General features: G+C 33.8%; 1 protein-coding gene across 11 annotated transcripts in view; it reads left to right on the forward strand.

The window, feature by feature from the left end:
* The window catches only part of LOC126922511 (piezo-type mechanosensitive ion channel component), a 28,803-nt gene that overhangs the window by 862 nt on the left and 10,552 nt on the right, over window positions 1–17,389 (forward strand). For 5 of the 11 annotated variants that reach the window (XM_050735101.1, XM_050735106.1, XM_050735111.1 and 2 more), the window contains exons 2-18: window positions 5,833–5,925; window positions 9,023–9,238; window positions 9,336–9,568; window positions 10,083–10,514; window positions 11,409–11,561; window positions 12,519–12,630; window positions 12,833–12,942; window positions 13,026–13,292; window positions 13,371–13,697; window positions 13,871–14,163; window positions 14,251–14,387; window positions 14,464–14,606; window positions 14,683–14,859; window positions 15,080–15,596; window positions 15,673–15,768; window positions 15,914–16,356; window positions 16,488–16,893. In XM_050735101.1, coding sequence (XP_050591058.1) covers window positions 5,862–5,925; window positions 9,023–9,238; window positions 9,336–9,568; window positions 10,083–10,514; window positions 11,409–11,561; window positions 12,519–12,630; window positions 12,833–12,942; window positions 13,026–13,292; window positions 13,371–13,697; window positions 13,871–14,163; window positions 14,251–14,387; window positions 14,464–14,606; window positions 14,683–14,859; window positions 15,080–15,596; window positions 15,673–15,768; window positions 15,914–16,356; window positions 16,488–16,893 — 4,126 coding nt within the window. In that variant the 5' untranslated portion in view covers window positions 5,833–5,861. Of the gene's footprint in view, window positions 1–5,832; window positions 5,926–9,022; window positions 9,239–9,335; window positions 9,569–10,082; window positions 10,515–11,408; window positions 11,562–12,048; window positions 12,097–12,518; window positions 12,631–12,832; window positions 12,943–13,025; window positions 13,293–13,370; window positions 13,698–13,870; window positions 14,164–14,250; window positions 14,388–14,463; window positions 14,607–14,682; window positions 14,860–15,079; window positions 15,597–15,672; window positions 15,769–15,913; window positions 16,357–16,487; window positions 16,894–17,389 lie in introns of all 11 variants that reach the window. The other 6 variants (XM_050735103.1, XM_050735104.1, XM_050735107.1 and 3 more) reach the window with 6 other exon arrangements.

Here is a 17,389-nt window from a genome sequence, read left to right on the forward strand (position 1 = left end):
CGTAGAGGTGTTTACAGTGGCTACAGACGATATTTGTATATTATTGTATTTATTTATATCGTCCACATAGTATGGTAGTTAATCAGCCCCAGTTACATTGAATTTAAAGTTCGTATCATTTAGTGTTTTCATATAACTACAGAAATTTGATACTATGAAAATGAAATGATAAAAGAACGTTTCAAAATTTTGCAAATACTTTTTAGAGTCACTGTACATGAGTGGAAAGTAGATGTAATAAATTGTTAAAGAATGGATAAATCCATATTATGTTTAGCTCCGACAAAAATTCTTTCAAATAATCTGACCATTCTTTCTTTATTCAAACAAACAAATCTTGAAACCTAACATTCCTTACATTTCTTCGAGACCAAAAGTGTTTATTACGTCACAATTCCGTCGTATCCAGAAGTTTTCTGTTTCTTATTGAGTTTAATAAAAATTCCAAAAAGTAAGTAGAAAGTACGTTGCGTGTAACGCGAGACACGAGGAACCTGATCGTTCCACGCGGTTGAAACATGAATCGTTCCTAAAGCAGTCGATGTTTCACTGGTTTGTGATTTGTTAGAGATACGGGAACGCTGGAAGATCGTAACAAGCGTTCACGAAACACGTGCATCGATCTGTTTATTCCAGAGCATGGTTCCAAACTTGGGATAGGAGAACATGGCAGCGAGAGTAAATATTTCGATCGATTGATAATAATTATTCGTACTGACGACTGTTTCAATTCACGATAAGGATGAATCATACCGTACACGATCTATTTGTTCCTTCCTGTCTTCCTGGCGAATTTACATTCGTCCTTGTCAATGTAACCGATAATGCGTACTGTCATCAACTCGAAATTACAGACAATTACAGTGTCAACTATGTGTTTTTCAGGTGGTTTAACCTTATATAGGGATTGGAAAGTAATTTGCAAAACAGAATAACTTGCATTTTCCTGTGAAACGCTACTTACCGAAATTGAATCCTTCATTTCCAAACTGTGAATATTCGGATTAAAAAGTTTTCCTCTTCTTTAAAAAGTTGTTCTATTAAAATCGAATCTTCTATTTGTTAAGAAGATATTTTTCTTCATAAGATTAATATAAAAGAAGAAATTAAGAAGATATTTTTCTTCATAAGATTAATATAAAAAAAATTATAACCTCCGTTAAATTAGAGCTAAAAAGAAATTATTTTTTTTATTCCTCCGAAATTTGTCTAGAGAATTTTCTAATATAACAATGATAGGAAAATAACGACAGTGTAACAGAAGAAGTAAAAAATCTTTGTTAATTTAAAATGAAATAGAATTAATAAAAAAAAAAAAAAAAAAATAACGCAAATTTAGATAAAACGTTTAGGCATTGTTTAAACGATGTCGTTGCTTATCAAATTATCAAGAAATTCAACGCGTATTATATGTATTCTGAAAGCGTACCGAGCATCGTGCACTCCCTTAATCAAGACCTTTCATATCGCGTGTGGCACGCATCTACGCAAAAGCTGCTGCACGCAATGTGCACGCGTTTCTTTGTAAAAGGGTGTCCAAGGAGCGTAATAAAGTTTAACGGTTGCGAATCAAAACCCGAGTTTCTTTTAAACGACAGACAAGTAATTATTCTAAGAAGACTCCGTACGCGTTGTGTGGTCGTTTATTACATTTTTTAATGTATTCTTGATGTTTCATGAGAAATTTTTAATACTCGTTAATACGTATTTTGCATTAATTAGATGAGTAGCATTTAATGAAATAGGGGCGATAGTTTTCCTTTTTTCGTTTCCTTATCGTGTTTAGAAGTTAATGAATGTTTCTATGGAGAGAGAACAACAGTTGACACGTGTGTTCATTCAGAAACGATTCAGCCTGTCCAATGTAACAGAATGTTGTGCGTTTTCCATAAGAGCTGAGTAGGTCTCACTCTTAGAATACTGAGAGCTAAATTTATCGAGATACCACGATGCTTTTGTCATCGATATTGATTCGTAGTGTACTGACGAATACTAATTCTACGATTGCAGTAACTTCCTTACAACTGACACCTTTATATCAGTCAGCATTTTATTTTAACAAAATTGAAACAGCTACTTCGGTAATATAAATGAAATAATTTTCGTACGGTACAAATACTTTAACAAAATTAAATTAATTTTGTATTAAAATTTAAATTGCACAATTTTAGTGCAGTGAATTTGACACAGAACTCTTGCTAATATCGTATCACTGTATTATCTATTTGCCAACTAACAATCAGTGTGATAGTCATTCGCGATCGATGTGATTGCTGTCAGAAAAATTTGAAAGCAAACATGTAACTATAGGATCTAGAGATTATTTCGAACTGGATCGTAGCGTATTTGATGATTACGAACACGGAAACACAGCTCTTTTGTACAATTAAATTAATATGTATTAATATTTTTATGAAACTTCGTATTTTGATGAATCTGATTTTAAAGAGTGCGACTTAAATAGATTATTCCACCCATTAAATATTCCAATGGACGCTCTACTTTCCATATTTTATATAACAAGTACAGCTATCATTTAATTTGTGTAGCATTTCTCGAACCGGTTTAGTAAGGACAAAACGACACGCGAGTGATTAAAATACAGTTTCACGTGCCGAGTCGCTTAAGTAACATAAATGTACTTAACGCGTGGCGACAGGTGATCGTTCACTTGAACTCTCAGACAACAGGTCCCTCGAATTTCATGTACGTTTTAAGTGATATTTATTTTCTTCTCTTACATTGTTGAATCATGACAGAGGCAGATTAGTTCTTCATTCAGATAGAATTACTAGCAGTTTGCCTCGTAATATTGAGTCATGCTCGTGACTGTCTAACTTGATAAAGAAAGATCGTATTTTTAACAAAGTTTCGTTTGAATTCTATTTGTAATTTCCCTGTTCTCTGTTCAATCTGTAATGCATATGGAGTATCCGATTTTAATGATTTATATTTTATTGTTAGAATAAATATTAAGTAAATGTTAAAAGGATCAAAATTATATGCATAAGAGAAAATTGTCAGTTTTAGAATGATATGCAATGATACATTTACAGAGACAAAAATACTTATCGAAAAAAGAAAAAGTTTAAAAAATTGATGCAACAAAATCATACGTTTTTCAATATCTTGCGCCTAACATAAAAATCCCAAGCTAGCAGATTAAAGCTTCATAAACTGCGGAATATATGAATTATCTTTTCTTGTTTCGTCAATAATATTTGTAGAATATATCTCTTCAAACATTCGCATAGTCGTATCGTCGACTGATTACCCTGCTGAAACCCCATTTATAAAACTGGGTATATTGCTTCGCCTTTTCTTGATATCTCGCGATAATTCTCTATAAAAACAAACATATATATACCGTTACACAAATTGTACAATTTAGCTACATTTTTAACTTGTCAAGAACAACCATGCACGAAGCAAAGTAATTCACCGCGGAGGAATTCGAATTTGTCTGAACGTAAACAGGAAACTCTGAACCTTCTATTTCTCAATTTTATTTTAAAATTAGTTGCATGGAAATGATATAACATCTATTGTTTCGGCATTTATTTTGCGAATAGATATAGGTTGCTGCGGTTACATAATAATTTCATTTCGATCGTAAACACGATCAATGGTATAGCATGTCGATGACAAATTTTCGTATAGAGTTACGGCCGTAGATTCTAAAACGCTATACTTCCATTTCGTCCTATCTTTCTACAATCGCGTGGGCCCTCTATCTAGGCCAAACGATAAAACCTTGCCCATGCATCCATCTATTGGAGCACTTCAAGGTATCGAGAGGCTACCTATAGTCTGAGATAAATGCAAATGAATAATCAAGATGACTGGTATCAGCAGTATCGACGGAAAACTTAAGATCGCTAAATTTTCAAGAAGAACTCTATGTGTTACTTTTTCGTTAACGAGTCTTTCAAGAAACCTGCCTTTTTCGATCATTGAAAGGATTATGTTAATGGTTTGACAGGGGAATACCTGAGGCAATTTCTGGAAGAATTGAGAAAACTACTACGGAAGTTTCAGTTCTAGTTTCTTAGTTACGTTTTGATTGGTAATTATAATGGTTCTTAGGGAGCATTGTTCTTTTCGTATTTACAAGAAAAGTAAATATTTCGTGAAAATTTGACTATTTGACAAAGAGATACGTTCAGTATCCCTTATGACGCTAAACAATTATTGCTTAGATAAATTTCTCACTTCATATTCTAAAAGCAATTAAAGGCGATATGTTAAAGAGAATTTTTACCAATATTATATAATATAACTATGTAGCAGTTTTTATTTATAGTTCTCTTTTCTTTCTTTTCTATACTCTTACACCCAATATTACTAAAAACTCTTTTAAATATATCGCTTTTGAAATACAAAATAAGAAATCTATCCGACTGTGAACTATCGTATACCATTGTGTATACGTTTATCGTAGATATGTAGCCTTTTTTCTCAGAAAAATGTCCCCATCTTTACATTTATTACTAAATACTACTAATTTTGTTATCACTGGTCGGACGATAGCGAGGCTGATTCCGAAAATGTGTAGACGCGCCTTTTATGGGACGAGCACAGTCCTACCCCGTATAATTGCTTGATAATTAAGTTGGGCGTGCCTGTTTTTACCGAAAAGCGAACAAGCTGAAAGGTCTTTTAATTCTCAGAACTATTCTACCAGATAATTTTAAGTTGGTAATTTCCTCCTTAACTTTGTTCCCGTTTTCATCGATCTTGAATAAACATGCAACTATTTCTGCAAACACGGTCGAAAGAAAGCTTAACGATGTAGGTGCATGAAAGTTGGAAGGATTTTTTAAAGAAATATTCCATTATTTTCTCTTTTCTTTCAACGTTTCATTTATTCAGAATGACAAATGAGACGTTAAATCGCGATCATAAATCGTAAGATTCCACAAGATATATATAATTCTGGTGATCGTCCAAAAACATGTAATGAGTGGCTAGCTTTTTTGAAACCAAGTATGTCACCATTGTGAAATCTTAGACGGAAGCAGGAAATGGGTGCAGATGGTATATAGCGTACACGTTACACACTAGATACATTGGTTACATGGTTCGGGTATTATTAATGCTTGGCATGTTAGCAATTTTTCATGAAAATAATCACCATGATATAAAGATAGATTAAACAAAAATAGTTCTTTGAAATTTATGACGTGCCGACTACACTTGGTACTTATTTATACTACACTTATTTACATATGTATAACTTTATGGATCTATCATACTAGTATTTTATTTATTATAAATAAATATTTATTTATTAATGCTTTCTGCAATTGAACATACTCAAACGTTCAAGTTTCGAGAATTCTTTAGATTGTGATTGATGCAATAAAAATTGAAATTCTCAGTGGCAACTGGCCTGTGATAAAAATTAACCCACGTATAACTGTAATTTAATAAAGCGCATAGCGCACAAATAGAAAGTGTCCTTTCGATCAAACCAAATTGACCTCGTTCTGTCAGTAGTTCATTAATTGAGAAATCATGTCAAGAAATGTCAGAAGAAATGTACTGTACGGTTTTACGAAAAATCTACGCGAAAGAATACAATGTAACGGTAAGTAATAAAATTCTACAGACTGTAAATTCTGAAGGGGTCAACTCGGTTGTAAAACCGAAGGCTGAGCGTAAGAACGGTAGAATCGCGTCTCATGGTAAAACGAGGTTAAAGGTATCCGACTGCGGCAGTGTCGTATCGATTCTAGTCGAGCTGACATTGCCGTTCTGAAATCTCGAGATGTTGACAGCGTACACGGTGGATAATTTTACGAGTAACCTTCTTCTCTTTGTGTGTTTCAGGGTGAAAGGCCATCCGAGCAAATCAAGGCATGTCCAAGTATTGGCTGAACGTGGCCCTCCTCAGGGTTGTGCTGCCGCTTGTCTTGACAGGATGTGAGTGTCGACATTACACCGTTCTTTTATTAATTTCAAATATTTTATGATCATACTATTGAAAATAATTCGAGGAAATTTAAGGGAAACATGTAATTTCTAAAAAAAAATTGCGGAAATCGAATGATTGCAATATTTGTATCGGACCTTTAAAATACTGGAAATTAACAAAATAAAAGTTTTATGAATGGAGTATATGAACTATTAAATATTGAAAAAATAAGGAATCGTTTCGAGTAAATAAAATATTAAATATCGATATTCTCTTGAATGTTTGGAAATTGATTTGTACTTCTAAATGCAATATTTTATTGCACTTTGAATTGTTCATTTATGATATGATAATCTAATTATTTTAGTTACAGTACGTGTTGATAGAAAAATTGATATAAACTGATATAAAGTGTTCTACTTTCATTCATAACGTTTCCGAAGATTTAACGCAATATTACGATAGGAAAATATTGTTAGAATTTTTACAGACATGTTAGAGAATTAATTTATCGTATGTAAAATATCGAATGATTCTTCTTCTTTTGTATCAAAAACTAGAAATGTAAAAAGAAAGTACGTCGACTCTACATAAAAGAACAAGTTGTGGAGTGTGCCCAAAATTTGAAAAATCCGTGAATTTTTATTTAACTAATTATATGAAGGAGAACGTCTCAGTGACATCATCGAGTTAAAATAGCTGTGATTTCTAATGTGACTAGTGACCTTAGGTTGTATCCGATCCTGGGCGAATGGATCGTGAGAAACTGGAAACACGATATAAATTTCAATCCAGAAATAGATGAATAAGCGAATGAGAATCTAAGAAATTCATAATCCTTTCTCTCCTTTTTCGTAATTTGCTTTAATCTGTGATCGATGACACATCTATTATTAAAATCGATACAAAATAAAATTTATTATTTCAATTAATGTTGCAGAATTAATTATTCTTTCAATCATTTATTAGAAGCTTAATATACTTTATTAAAAAATGTAATATAAATTTACTGACGGATATATCGTATGGAAGAGTTCGCATGTTGACCGTTCTATTACTGTGGCCAGCTTAATAGCATCATTAATTATCAGAATGTTATCAACATGCCACATTGCCACATATGCTAGATCGTTCCATGGTACGTAACAGTATGCTGTATATAACGTTGATGAATTCTAATTCTTTCTAAATAAATAAAAATATCCCTCACATAACGCCAATTGATTCTTTATGATTGTCAATAATTTCGGGACAACAACAAATTACGCCGACTGAGAACGTTGAAATGAACGCTATAAGAATACGAATGACGCAACTTGTCGTTCTCACGTCCGATAAAATGAAAAACGAGTGTTTTCGACGATGGACGGAAATACAACCGGCACTTATATACCGTATCATTTGAGAAAGCTCCTTAGAATGCCAGAGTGACATGGTCGGAACACGTTTTTAGTCTCGAGTTATAATTAGAAGGACAATTTCGTTCAATAACCACGTGAACCGTATTATCAATTTTCTCCAATCGAGGAAAAAGGAGTCGCAAATAAACTTTCGTCATAGCAGAAAGCTTCATAGATGGAAGGCAATTCTAATTCACTTGAGTGAAATCTTTTTATCGTAAATATAATTTCGAGAGGCTACTTTGATCTTCTGGCCTGAATCAAGCGGCAAAAAAAACAACTGAGAAATTACGACGCTGAGTGTAACGTTGTTATCGCTAGAATTATCATCTTCACAAGTTGGTTAGAATAATTAGTTGTTCGTGGTTTCTATTATTAACGATGTTCTGTTGAAAAACAAAAAAAAAAAAAAAAAGAAAAAGACACATGCATGTTATGATATTCTTGCATGGGAAAATAGGAACGTTGCATAATTCTGACGATTCTTCGTAATCGTTCGCAATTAATTTCTTATCTCTTATTTCGATCTTTTCGATCCTTAAAAGGGACGCGGTATTCTCGAATGAACGAATCGAAGATGCAAATCCTTAGAAATTATAGTACAAGAATTTAGAAATAGAGAGAATAGCGTATACTGGAGTTTACTTGGCAGCTGGTCAAACTTTTCGTTTGTGCACACGACGAAGAGAAAATAGTAAGCAGAATGTACTTTACGAATAGAAAGTGCTTTCATAAAGTCGGTACGTGAATTGGAGCAAATTGGAATGAGTTTCGAGGATTATCTCGCCGAGAAATTTTCTTCAAATAAACCGACCAGGTTTTCGAGAATCACAAGCTGCTTCTTTCAAGACGCTCACGAAGAAATTAATTGCTTTTCACGCTTCCTAACGAAGCGAATGTAATTAACGTTCCGACAGTACCAATCCAATCCGATTTAATTACCCGTACATATGTTTGTCCTCTTTTACGAACCATGATCCATGCATAATAAGTTTTGAAATATCGTTTAGAGCGATGGCTATCTTATTCGTGCATGCAAATTAGTAGAATTCATCGTATGATACAGAGGGTGTAAAATGTCATTCGTGGTAGAATTTCATCTTTGAAGTCCCCAGGTTGAAATTGACCTTTCTTTTACCCCATTTCATTTCTTCTTGTACCGACGAAATGAACTGCATTTCTACGCGTGACGAATATCAGTCGGAAAATGTCGCGGAATGAATGTGTCGTACAATGTCATTTACATTGTAATTTATAAGTATGTCACGGTTGTTCATACCTTTCTAAATATAATTTCAAAATTCGGCATCTAGGTACTGAATGTCATGGCAAGAACTTTACTTTAAACATTTTAATATATTTTTGCATATTATGTACAGTTGCGAGATTATAATATAGAAATAGGTACTTCTAAATTTAATTGAAATTAGCGTTTACTATGAATGTTATACTATTTTTGTTGCATAGTTAATGCTATACATTCTTTGAATATCTATTACAGTCTATGAATATTTCATTCCACGGTATATTAATATTAAGTTGGGAATATAGTCACATGCTCGCCACCGAGAATATTGTATTTTCGCATTTTTTAACATCTCATAAATACATAAATATTCGTACTATGTATATTATTAAACTGATAATAAATAAAATATTAAAATAGAATAATATTATTAAAATTTGCAATTCTTGAATTAAACAGGTATAATATGGCGACCTGTAGGATTGTCTCTGGTTTACTTGGCTCTGATGCTATACTCGCCCCATGTGCCGGTACCAGACGCGAAAACAATGGCTGGCCACACAGGGCACTATTTAAAAACTTGCATCGGCCTGTCTTTTCTCACAGCAGTCAGCCAACTCACTTTTCACATAGTTCTATTAGCTCTACCTGCTTATGGTCACTTCCTTCACAATTGTACGTAACTATGTCCGATAAAGAGAAATTTGAACTATATCTATTCGAACTTGATTATAGTTTGGATTGAGAAAATCTTTTGTTAAACTATTTCTAGGCGAATCGATGGAAATGATCTTCAGGCACATAGGTTTTGTAAGACTAGATAGCGCTTCTGCCTGGGAAATCTTCTTCTGGTTGACGCCAGAATTAATCGTCTTACCCACTAGTATAATGGTGTATCTCATATGTCGGTTTCTATCACGAAGGAACGTTACCGACGAGGAAGATGATGCATCGTTACATCGAAACGCTGAAGCTGCGAAGAAAAGCGCTGACAGCACCGCCAAGGTACTGTTCGATGAAACAAACATATTTCTCAAATAAATCAACTTCATTCGATTTTATAACATACAATTCGTCAATATTTCATGAATTATCAATGTACAAGGTAATCAATTAATATCAGATCAGCTAATTCGTAATCTTTCATTAAAAAATTTTCCACGGTAATTTTATGGATATAAGTATGTACATTTTCAAATTTCTTGTGACTTCTGCTTTATATACCGTTTCATATAGAGTAACAAAATTTTGGAATCACTTTTTCAATCACTCGCTAATTCTATTATTAATTCGAGATTAGAAGTACAATTTTGTTACCAAAGAATTTTCTAAGTTAGCACAATCCTAAACTACCTTTTCTTAATATTCTAAGGTATCCATAGAACATGTAGTAATTCCAAACTTTTGACCAGCACTTCTCATTTTCACGCCTTTGATACTAATTTTACACTTGGCTTGATAATTCCATCGTTAAGTTATTAAAACGGAACCTCGAGCTAATGTCACTTTACATGTTTAGATCATCAACTTCCTAGGACGAATCGGGACCTACGTAGTTCTAGCGTCATTGTGCATCACAGCAGCCCTGAAACCATCGGTTGAAGGTGGTTTCTATTTTCTCGTCTTCCTAGGAGCCGCAACTTGGTGGGCATGTAACAAAGAGCTCCGAAAGGGTTTTGCTATATTATGCAGGGTTGTGATGGTCATTGTGATTCTTCACATCCTGGCTTTGCTCAGCTACCAGAATCAAGTGCCTCAGGAGCTAATACCCGTAAATAGCACCTGGCAACGTTATTTCGCATTGTCTCCAGTTTACCAAACGAATTGCACTGACCCGAGAGACGTAGAGTACACAACCGATGCCAATTGGTTAATTTATGGCTACTTCTTAAGGCTATTTTGGCTTTATTACGTTCTGGCGTTGCAGTCACAGTTCCTGAGCAAAAAGCCGGTGAGTTTATTTGTTAGTGCATCCCTATTTCACTAATGAAGAACACGTACAGTTAGTAATAAACACGAAAGAGATATCTGGAATATTAGAAATATAGTGGAATCTCGATTATCAGAACGCTGATTAATCCAACTACATGGATAATTGTCTCGTAGGCGATTTGAGATACTATGGGCATGTCTTATTAATTCGATTTTTAGTAATTCAAAAAGTCAATATTTAACAGCTTCACGATTGAATATATCTTGGGACGTCGGAAAATTTTCTTTGTCGATTATTAATAATAGATAGTAATTTTAATTAAGAAAAGATAGTATACAGTATGAATGGGCCAACGAAACGATCGATTATCGGAACACCGACTAATCAAAAGTTTAGTAGTCCCTTGCGAGAGAGATTAGAAAAGAAAAATAGAAACTATATAGAGACTGATTAATTTGGATAATCAAGATTTTACTGTACCATTAAACCAGATGTGAAATTTAGCGGAAGATAATGAAAGATTAAACGCGAAGATTATCAAGTGATTAAACGAAAGTAGCGTTTTATCGATTGAAATTGTAATTAACTGGGTCAAGGAAATCAACTAGAAGATCCAACTGGTAATATTGTTGAATACCATGTCTTGGATACTTGGCTATCCGAAAGTGATGGACATAAAATATAATTAAGAAATTAAGCGAAGCTTCACTTAAGCATGAATCATGTTAATGATGGACGATGCGTGCAATGTGCCTGTTACTGACTCAATTAATTTTCATGCGGTTAAGGAGAACGATTAACCTCGATGTCGGCGAAATAACACGATCTAAGCTTCTACGACTCTATCTCCACTAATTCTTGATACTCACAAGTGTGTCTCTCTCTCTGTAACACACATGTCTTTCTTTGAAGAACGTTGCTTTTACTAACGAGGCGTTCCAGGCAAAGAAAGTGAAACGTTTGAGCGGAAAGCTGGAGAATCTGGACACTCCATTGTCCAGACACGTTTCCATCAGGAGAAGAACTCCATCTCAGAGATGGCAATCAGCGCGACGAAAGGCTCGTGTAAGGGTCTTATCCTGCATGAGTCGAATGTTCTTTTTTGCTTCGATTCTTGCCTGTTTTTAGATTTTTTAATCAAATTCGACTGTACAGTTCATCATCGATTTTATTTCATATTTTACTCACATTTTATTTACATACCTATAGTACCATAGTCGCACATGTACATATATATGTACTTGCCAGTGTAAGTATTATTTTGTTCTATCACTAACTTATTATGACAAAAGAGAATGTTCGTATCATTATAAAACGTAATATTCATGGAATGAAATTAATAATTTTTTCACTTCTTTTTCGTTTTTTCTCTCTTTGGTTGACGAAGGTGATGAGAATTAACGTATTTTTGTTGAATCGACTGTCCGTCTCCCTTCAAACGACTGCCGTGTTTTTATTTGCTGTCGCCTTCCAGATTTGCGGTTGTTCTTTAACGCTGAGCAAATTCCTTTTCCGTTTGGATGCCGCTATGTTTAGTTTGCCATTGTTTTAGAAGCCGATCATTAATTCGTCGTCCCCGCCTGTCGACGAGCGCACACCCGTACGTATAATAATTAAATTTGCACGTTTGATTATCATAGCAATTACTTTTGTTTACTTATATCATCACGATCACTCTTATTTATCTGGTCAATTTGACTTCACACACTTGCGCACAATTTTTTATATTTTCCTTTTTTTTTTTTTTTTGTTTTTATTCAAATAATCGGCACATTTTATGAATTCTTATTGTAGCTGTTGTGGTGAAGGTAAATTTATTTCACTTATACGTAGCATGCATGTGTACGCTTGACAAACAAAATTTTACTCTACAAAACATATATTATACATTTATTAACATAGATTATTTAGTAAGTTAGAATAGAAATTAAAATTATATAAGAGATAGAGAGAACGCTGTGTAGGAACATTTAGGAGTTTTTGTAACATATAGAGAATAGTCTTGTTAATTTTTACTGATAGTTGATGCGATTTGGATCCGGGAGAACGGGGCTACTGCAAGATTCGACCGGAAGTGTCATTGTCCAGGATGGTCATCAGGATGACAACATTCAGATGCAAAGTCTCAGTGAAGGTTTGTTTAAAGCATGATGTTTTTATGCATTTGTAGAAGATTCAGATATATATATATTATGATTTCAAATTGTGTTATATGTATTATACATTAATAATAAAATATAATGGATAAATATAAGAATATAAATTTGCATAAATATCCGTTATCTGTTAATAATGTATAAAGATTAGAATACATTAATTAATTAAAAGCTTCTTAGCTACTCCAGACGAGCAATCCGGAATCATCGAACATATCATTATGGCTGTATATTCCATCTTCCAATTGATAATCAATTCATCCTATCTTGCTACGAATATCATAATGATGGTAAGACCCAATAAACCAACGAATTTGATCAAATTTCTTTTTCTAAAATTTCAATCGTTTCATACGATTCTTTTAATCATTAGACTTGGAGTATAATGTACCACAGTTGGACAACGTTTGCGCTGTTATTATGGGCCTTGATTCTCTGGATGGTGCCTAATAAACGCGCTTCCATGATGAAATGCTCGCCGTTTATCGTTATCTATGCAATGCTTTTGCTTCTCGTTCAGTACATTTATAGCATGGATCTGACAGAAGAAGAACTACCAACGAAGATAAACGGAATAAGTGTGTCGGAGATTGGTTTCAGCAAATCTGAACAACTTAGCCGGTGGCATTTAGTCGTCAAGGTAAAAATAATTTTTGTTCACTTAAAAACTAACGTAAGATATATTTTACTATCCATAACATTTTTTACTACTTTACAGTGTCTGTTCATATCTATGTTCTGGATAACTATGAGACAATATACCGCTGAAAGAACCAGACAAAGACGTTCTTCAGCGTTGAGAGACATGGTAGCACCGTTACATGTCTCTGTCTCGACAGCTACCGCGGCGATGAATCACGAAGCGCCGGAAATCAAAAGCAAATTCATGAAAGATGTTGGCATACTCTTGAAAAAATTATTAACCAAATTTTGGATCGCTGTAGTGGCTATTATGCTATTTATCTCTGGAATCACCGGCGAACGTATGACCGTCTTCAGGATCATTTATATGTCCCTGTTCTTAGTTTTAATCATCACTTTCCAGGTACTCAAACCTTTTCAGTGAAACTTTATTGATAAAATTTCTTGTACCTAAACTCAGTTCGATATAATTTTATTAATTAAATTTTTTGTAAAACCTTATCGATATAATTTCTTCACGTACTTCTTAATGATTTTTAAAGATATAATGATATTTTAATTCTTTTTATATTATAGATATCATGGACAGTATGGAGGAAGATGATGTACACATTCTGGATTACAGTCATTGGTTACTCCGTAATCATGCTGATTCTCGTGTACACTTACCAATTTCATAATTTCCCGGAATATTGGAACTATCTCCATATTGACGAGGACTTGCAGAAGGACATTGGTTTAGAAATATACGAGACCAAGGATCTATTTGTTAGATTACTGACGCCAACGTTCTTCGTAATTATCACTGTCCTCCAGATTCATTATTTCCATAAAGATTTCTTGGAAGTGACCGATATCGAGAAATTTGGGTTAGCATATAACTAATATAATATGTAGTATATGGTATAATAATATAAGTACAACAATTGGGAGAAATAAATAATTAAAAATTATAGAACTGAAGAGAGTCCTCGAATCGAACGATCGAGTCTTGGCCATTCACCGATTTTAACCATGCCACCATCTTCACCGGGAGAAGTTTTCCTTGTTGAAGAAGAGAAAGAACATATATACTCCTTAAGACAGTTAAAAGGTATGATACCATGTATACTGATTTTTTTGCGAATTTTCGAATCAAAATTAATCTAACAGATATATTTCATTTTCAGAAATGTCGAAACTGGAGCGGCTACAGTTACTTCATAACGTAATGCAGCAACTCTTAAATTTGTATAATTATACTTGGCTCTTCTTTGAAATTCACATGCAAAAGATCATTTTCATTTCTGTGATGATTTTCTGTGTCAACGATGTGAGTTTAAGTGAATTAATTAAAGTGATTAAGGACTGGTGTTCAATTTGTCATTTACCTAAATAATAAATTTCAGGTCTGTGCTATTAATTTTGTATTCGTCTTGATACTGGTTATCATGATCAATTCTCGAAGAAATGTTCAAATATGTACTGCCAACACGATCGCCGCGATAATTGCCATTCTGATGGTCGTAAAAATGCTATATCAAATTCAGTATATCGATCACAATAACTGGAATATTAATTGCACGGTAAATATAAATATGCAATCAATCAAAGAACTATTCGATCGCCCAAGTATTTCATACTCACCTAAAAAATAATTTTATTTTTATTCAGTGTATAATAAAATAATAATTGATATTGATTACAATTTTGGTAATTGAATAATTAAAAAATTAATATCTTTGTCATCACATGTTTTTTATTGATACGATTTTTCAAATAAATCTTCTCATTTGCCATTTGTAGAAATTTCCATCTGAAAATCAAACTCAGTATGGCAGCAATAACACGATGTACAATATCGCAGAGTGGTTTGGAATAAAAAAAGGAGAGCCAGGACACTTAGCAGAATTATTGAAGGGTTACATAGGAATCTTAGTGGTGACTACTCTCAGAAAAATTATCAGAATTCGACAGTGTTTCTATAGAAAAGCACATAGCAAACCTTTGGACACTCCTCAAGTTATGTTCCCTTCTATCACCAGAGAAGACGCTGACAAAGGAGTACCACAGTGCTTGAAATTCCTTTTCAATTATGGATTCTATAAGTTTGGCGTTGAATTCTGTTTGATAGGAATAGTGGCACTCATTGGAACCAGATTAGATTTCTATTCTGTCCTTTATAGCATTTGGCTTTTACTATTCTTCTCTTTGAGAAGAAAAGCAATATCCAGAATTTGGCCTTTCTTCAAATTCTTTGGTATAATTTTACTACCTATTCAGTATTCTTTCGTCGTGGCTCCACCATCTTGGTTTTGTATAGGTTGTTAAATATTTATAATATTAATATTTGAAGTAATTCAAAAATAGAGAATAAATTGATTTTTCTTAACTTTCAGAGTATCCATGGAGTGAATCCAAAACTTTGAGGGGTTTGCAAGAGTGGATGTATTTACCTGATCCTGACTTTCCACCAAACGCTAGAAAATTAATGTGTAAGACTCATAATAGAATATTACGTATAAGTATTAAGATCCACATTTTTGTCGGCACAAAGAAATAGAACCTAAGCAGAAATTTATTTCAGATATAAAATTAATATAAAATATCAAACTTTGATCTTTTTTTATTTTAATTCAGGTGATTTTATTCTGCTAATGATGGTCGTCAGACAAAGTCTCGTCTTCCAAATAGAAGAAAGAAGCACAGCGACTAACAGAGAATTTCCAGCTGGTCATAATTATTCCGTCTACGAAAATATGGAGAAACCAAATTTCATCAATCCTGTGAAGGATTACGTGTCACATATTCACTGTTGGTTAGACATAATTAAACGAGGCGTATTAATAAGTCTCATGTGGGTCACTTTGTCGATCATGTTCCTGGCTGGAACAGAAAGGACTAATCTCTTCTCGTTGGGTTATTTAATTGGTGCATTCGTGTTCCTCTGGCAAGGAAGTGACTTTTACTTGAGACCAGTGAAAACCATCTTGAAATGGTGGAATCTTCTAATCGGTTATAATGTGGTCGTCATATTTTCCAAGGCTTTGCTTCAGGGTGTGGGTTGTGTGCTGATAGAACAGGTAATTTGAAACATTTACCACTAAAATCACCGACCTGACGTGTAAAATATACAATACAAGAAGAAAATGAAGCTTTTGTCTTACTTATTAACATTAAACATAACTCTAACGAATAAAATATTGAATTTTAGCTGCAAGTGTTAGCGTGTCCACTGATTCAGCTATTCGGTATAACTTGTCTAAGAAAATTCCGAAGTTCAGTGAGCGACATAGTTCTGGAAAAATTGGATTGCGAGGTGCCACAAGAAGATATCGGCATGGTCTGGGATGGTCTATGCTTTGGCTTCCTGTTACTCCAGAAACGACTGTTCAAGAGTTATTACTTCTTTCACATAGTAGATGAAACGAAAGCTATGAGCATCCTAGCGTCTAGAGGGGCGGAGTTGTTAGAAGAACTACACCAGAAGCGCATCGAAATTCAAGAAAACGTTGAGAAAAACGTGTTGCAGAAGTTGAAGTTTAAAATGGATAAAATCAAAGCTAACCAGAGAAAAATACAAGGACCTAGTTACAGGGAACCACAGATACACGCAGTTGGTAAGAATTATTTCAACGTTTGAAGTATAAAATGGTCAGGTTAGTAGGATGGAACGACGTCGTCGATAAATAATTTTCCAATGTCAGACAAACTTTCTATTCCTCATCCTTACCTTTCTGTTCCTAAATCCTCAATGTTATACTTTCATGTACCTTTACCTGGTAACCTGAACCTAAATCTCAACTCAGCGTTTCTTTGTTCCCTACTAACAGCAACCTGACGTTCTTCCATCTTACCAATCCACATGTATTCTATAAAATTAACGAAAAGTAGCTAAAAACTAGATCACAACGTCTAGTTCTTCCATCCTTCCAACGTATATCGTGTATCCCACAGTATTTAGTAGGAAGTAGCATAAATCTAAATCTCAACGTAGAATTCCACCACCTTACCGATCTATGCAGGTGCATATCATAATATTTAACAAGAAACAGTCTAAATCTAAACTTCAACGAAGGCTTCTTCTACTCTACCAACCTACGTGTACTCTGCAGT

Source organism: Bombus affinis, chromosome 12 (genome assembly GCF_024516045.1).
Source record: "Bombus affinis isolate iyBomAffi1 chromosome 12, iyBomAffi1.2, whole genome shotgun sequence".
NCBI classification, from domain to species: domain Eukaryota; kingdom Metazoa; phylum Arthropoda; class Insecta; order Hymenoptera; family Apidae; genus Bombus; species Bombus affinis.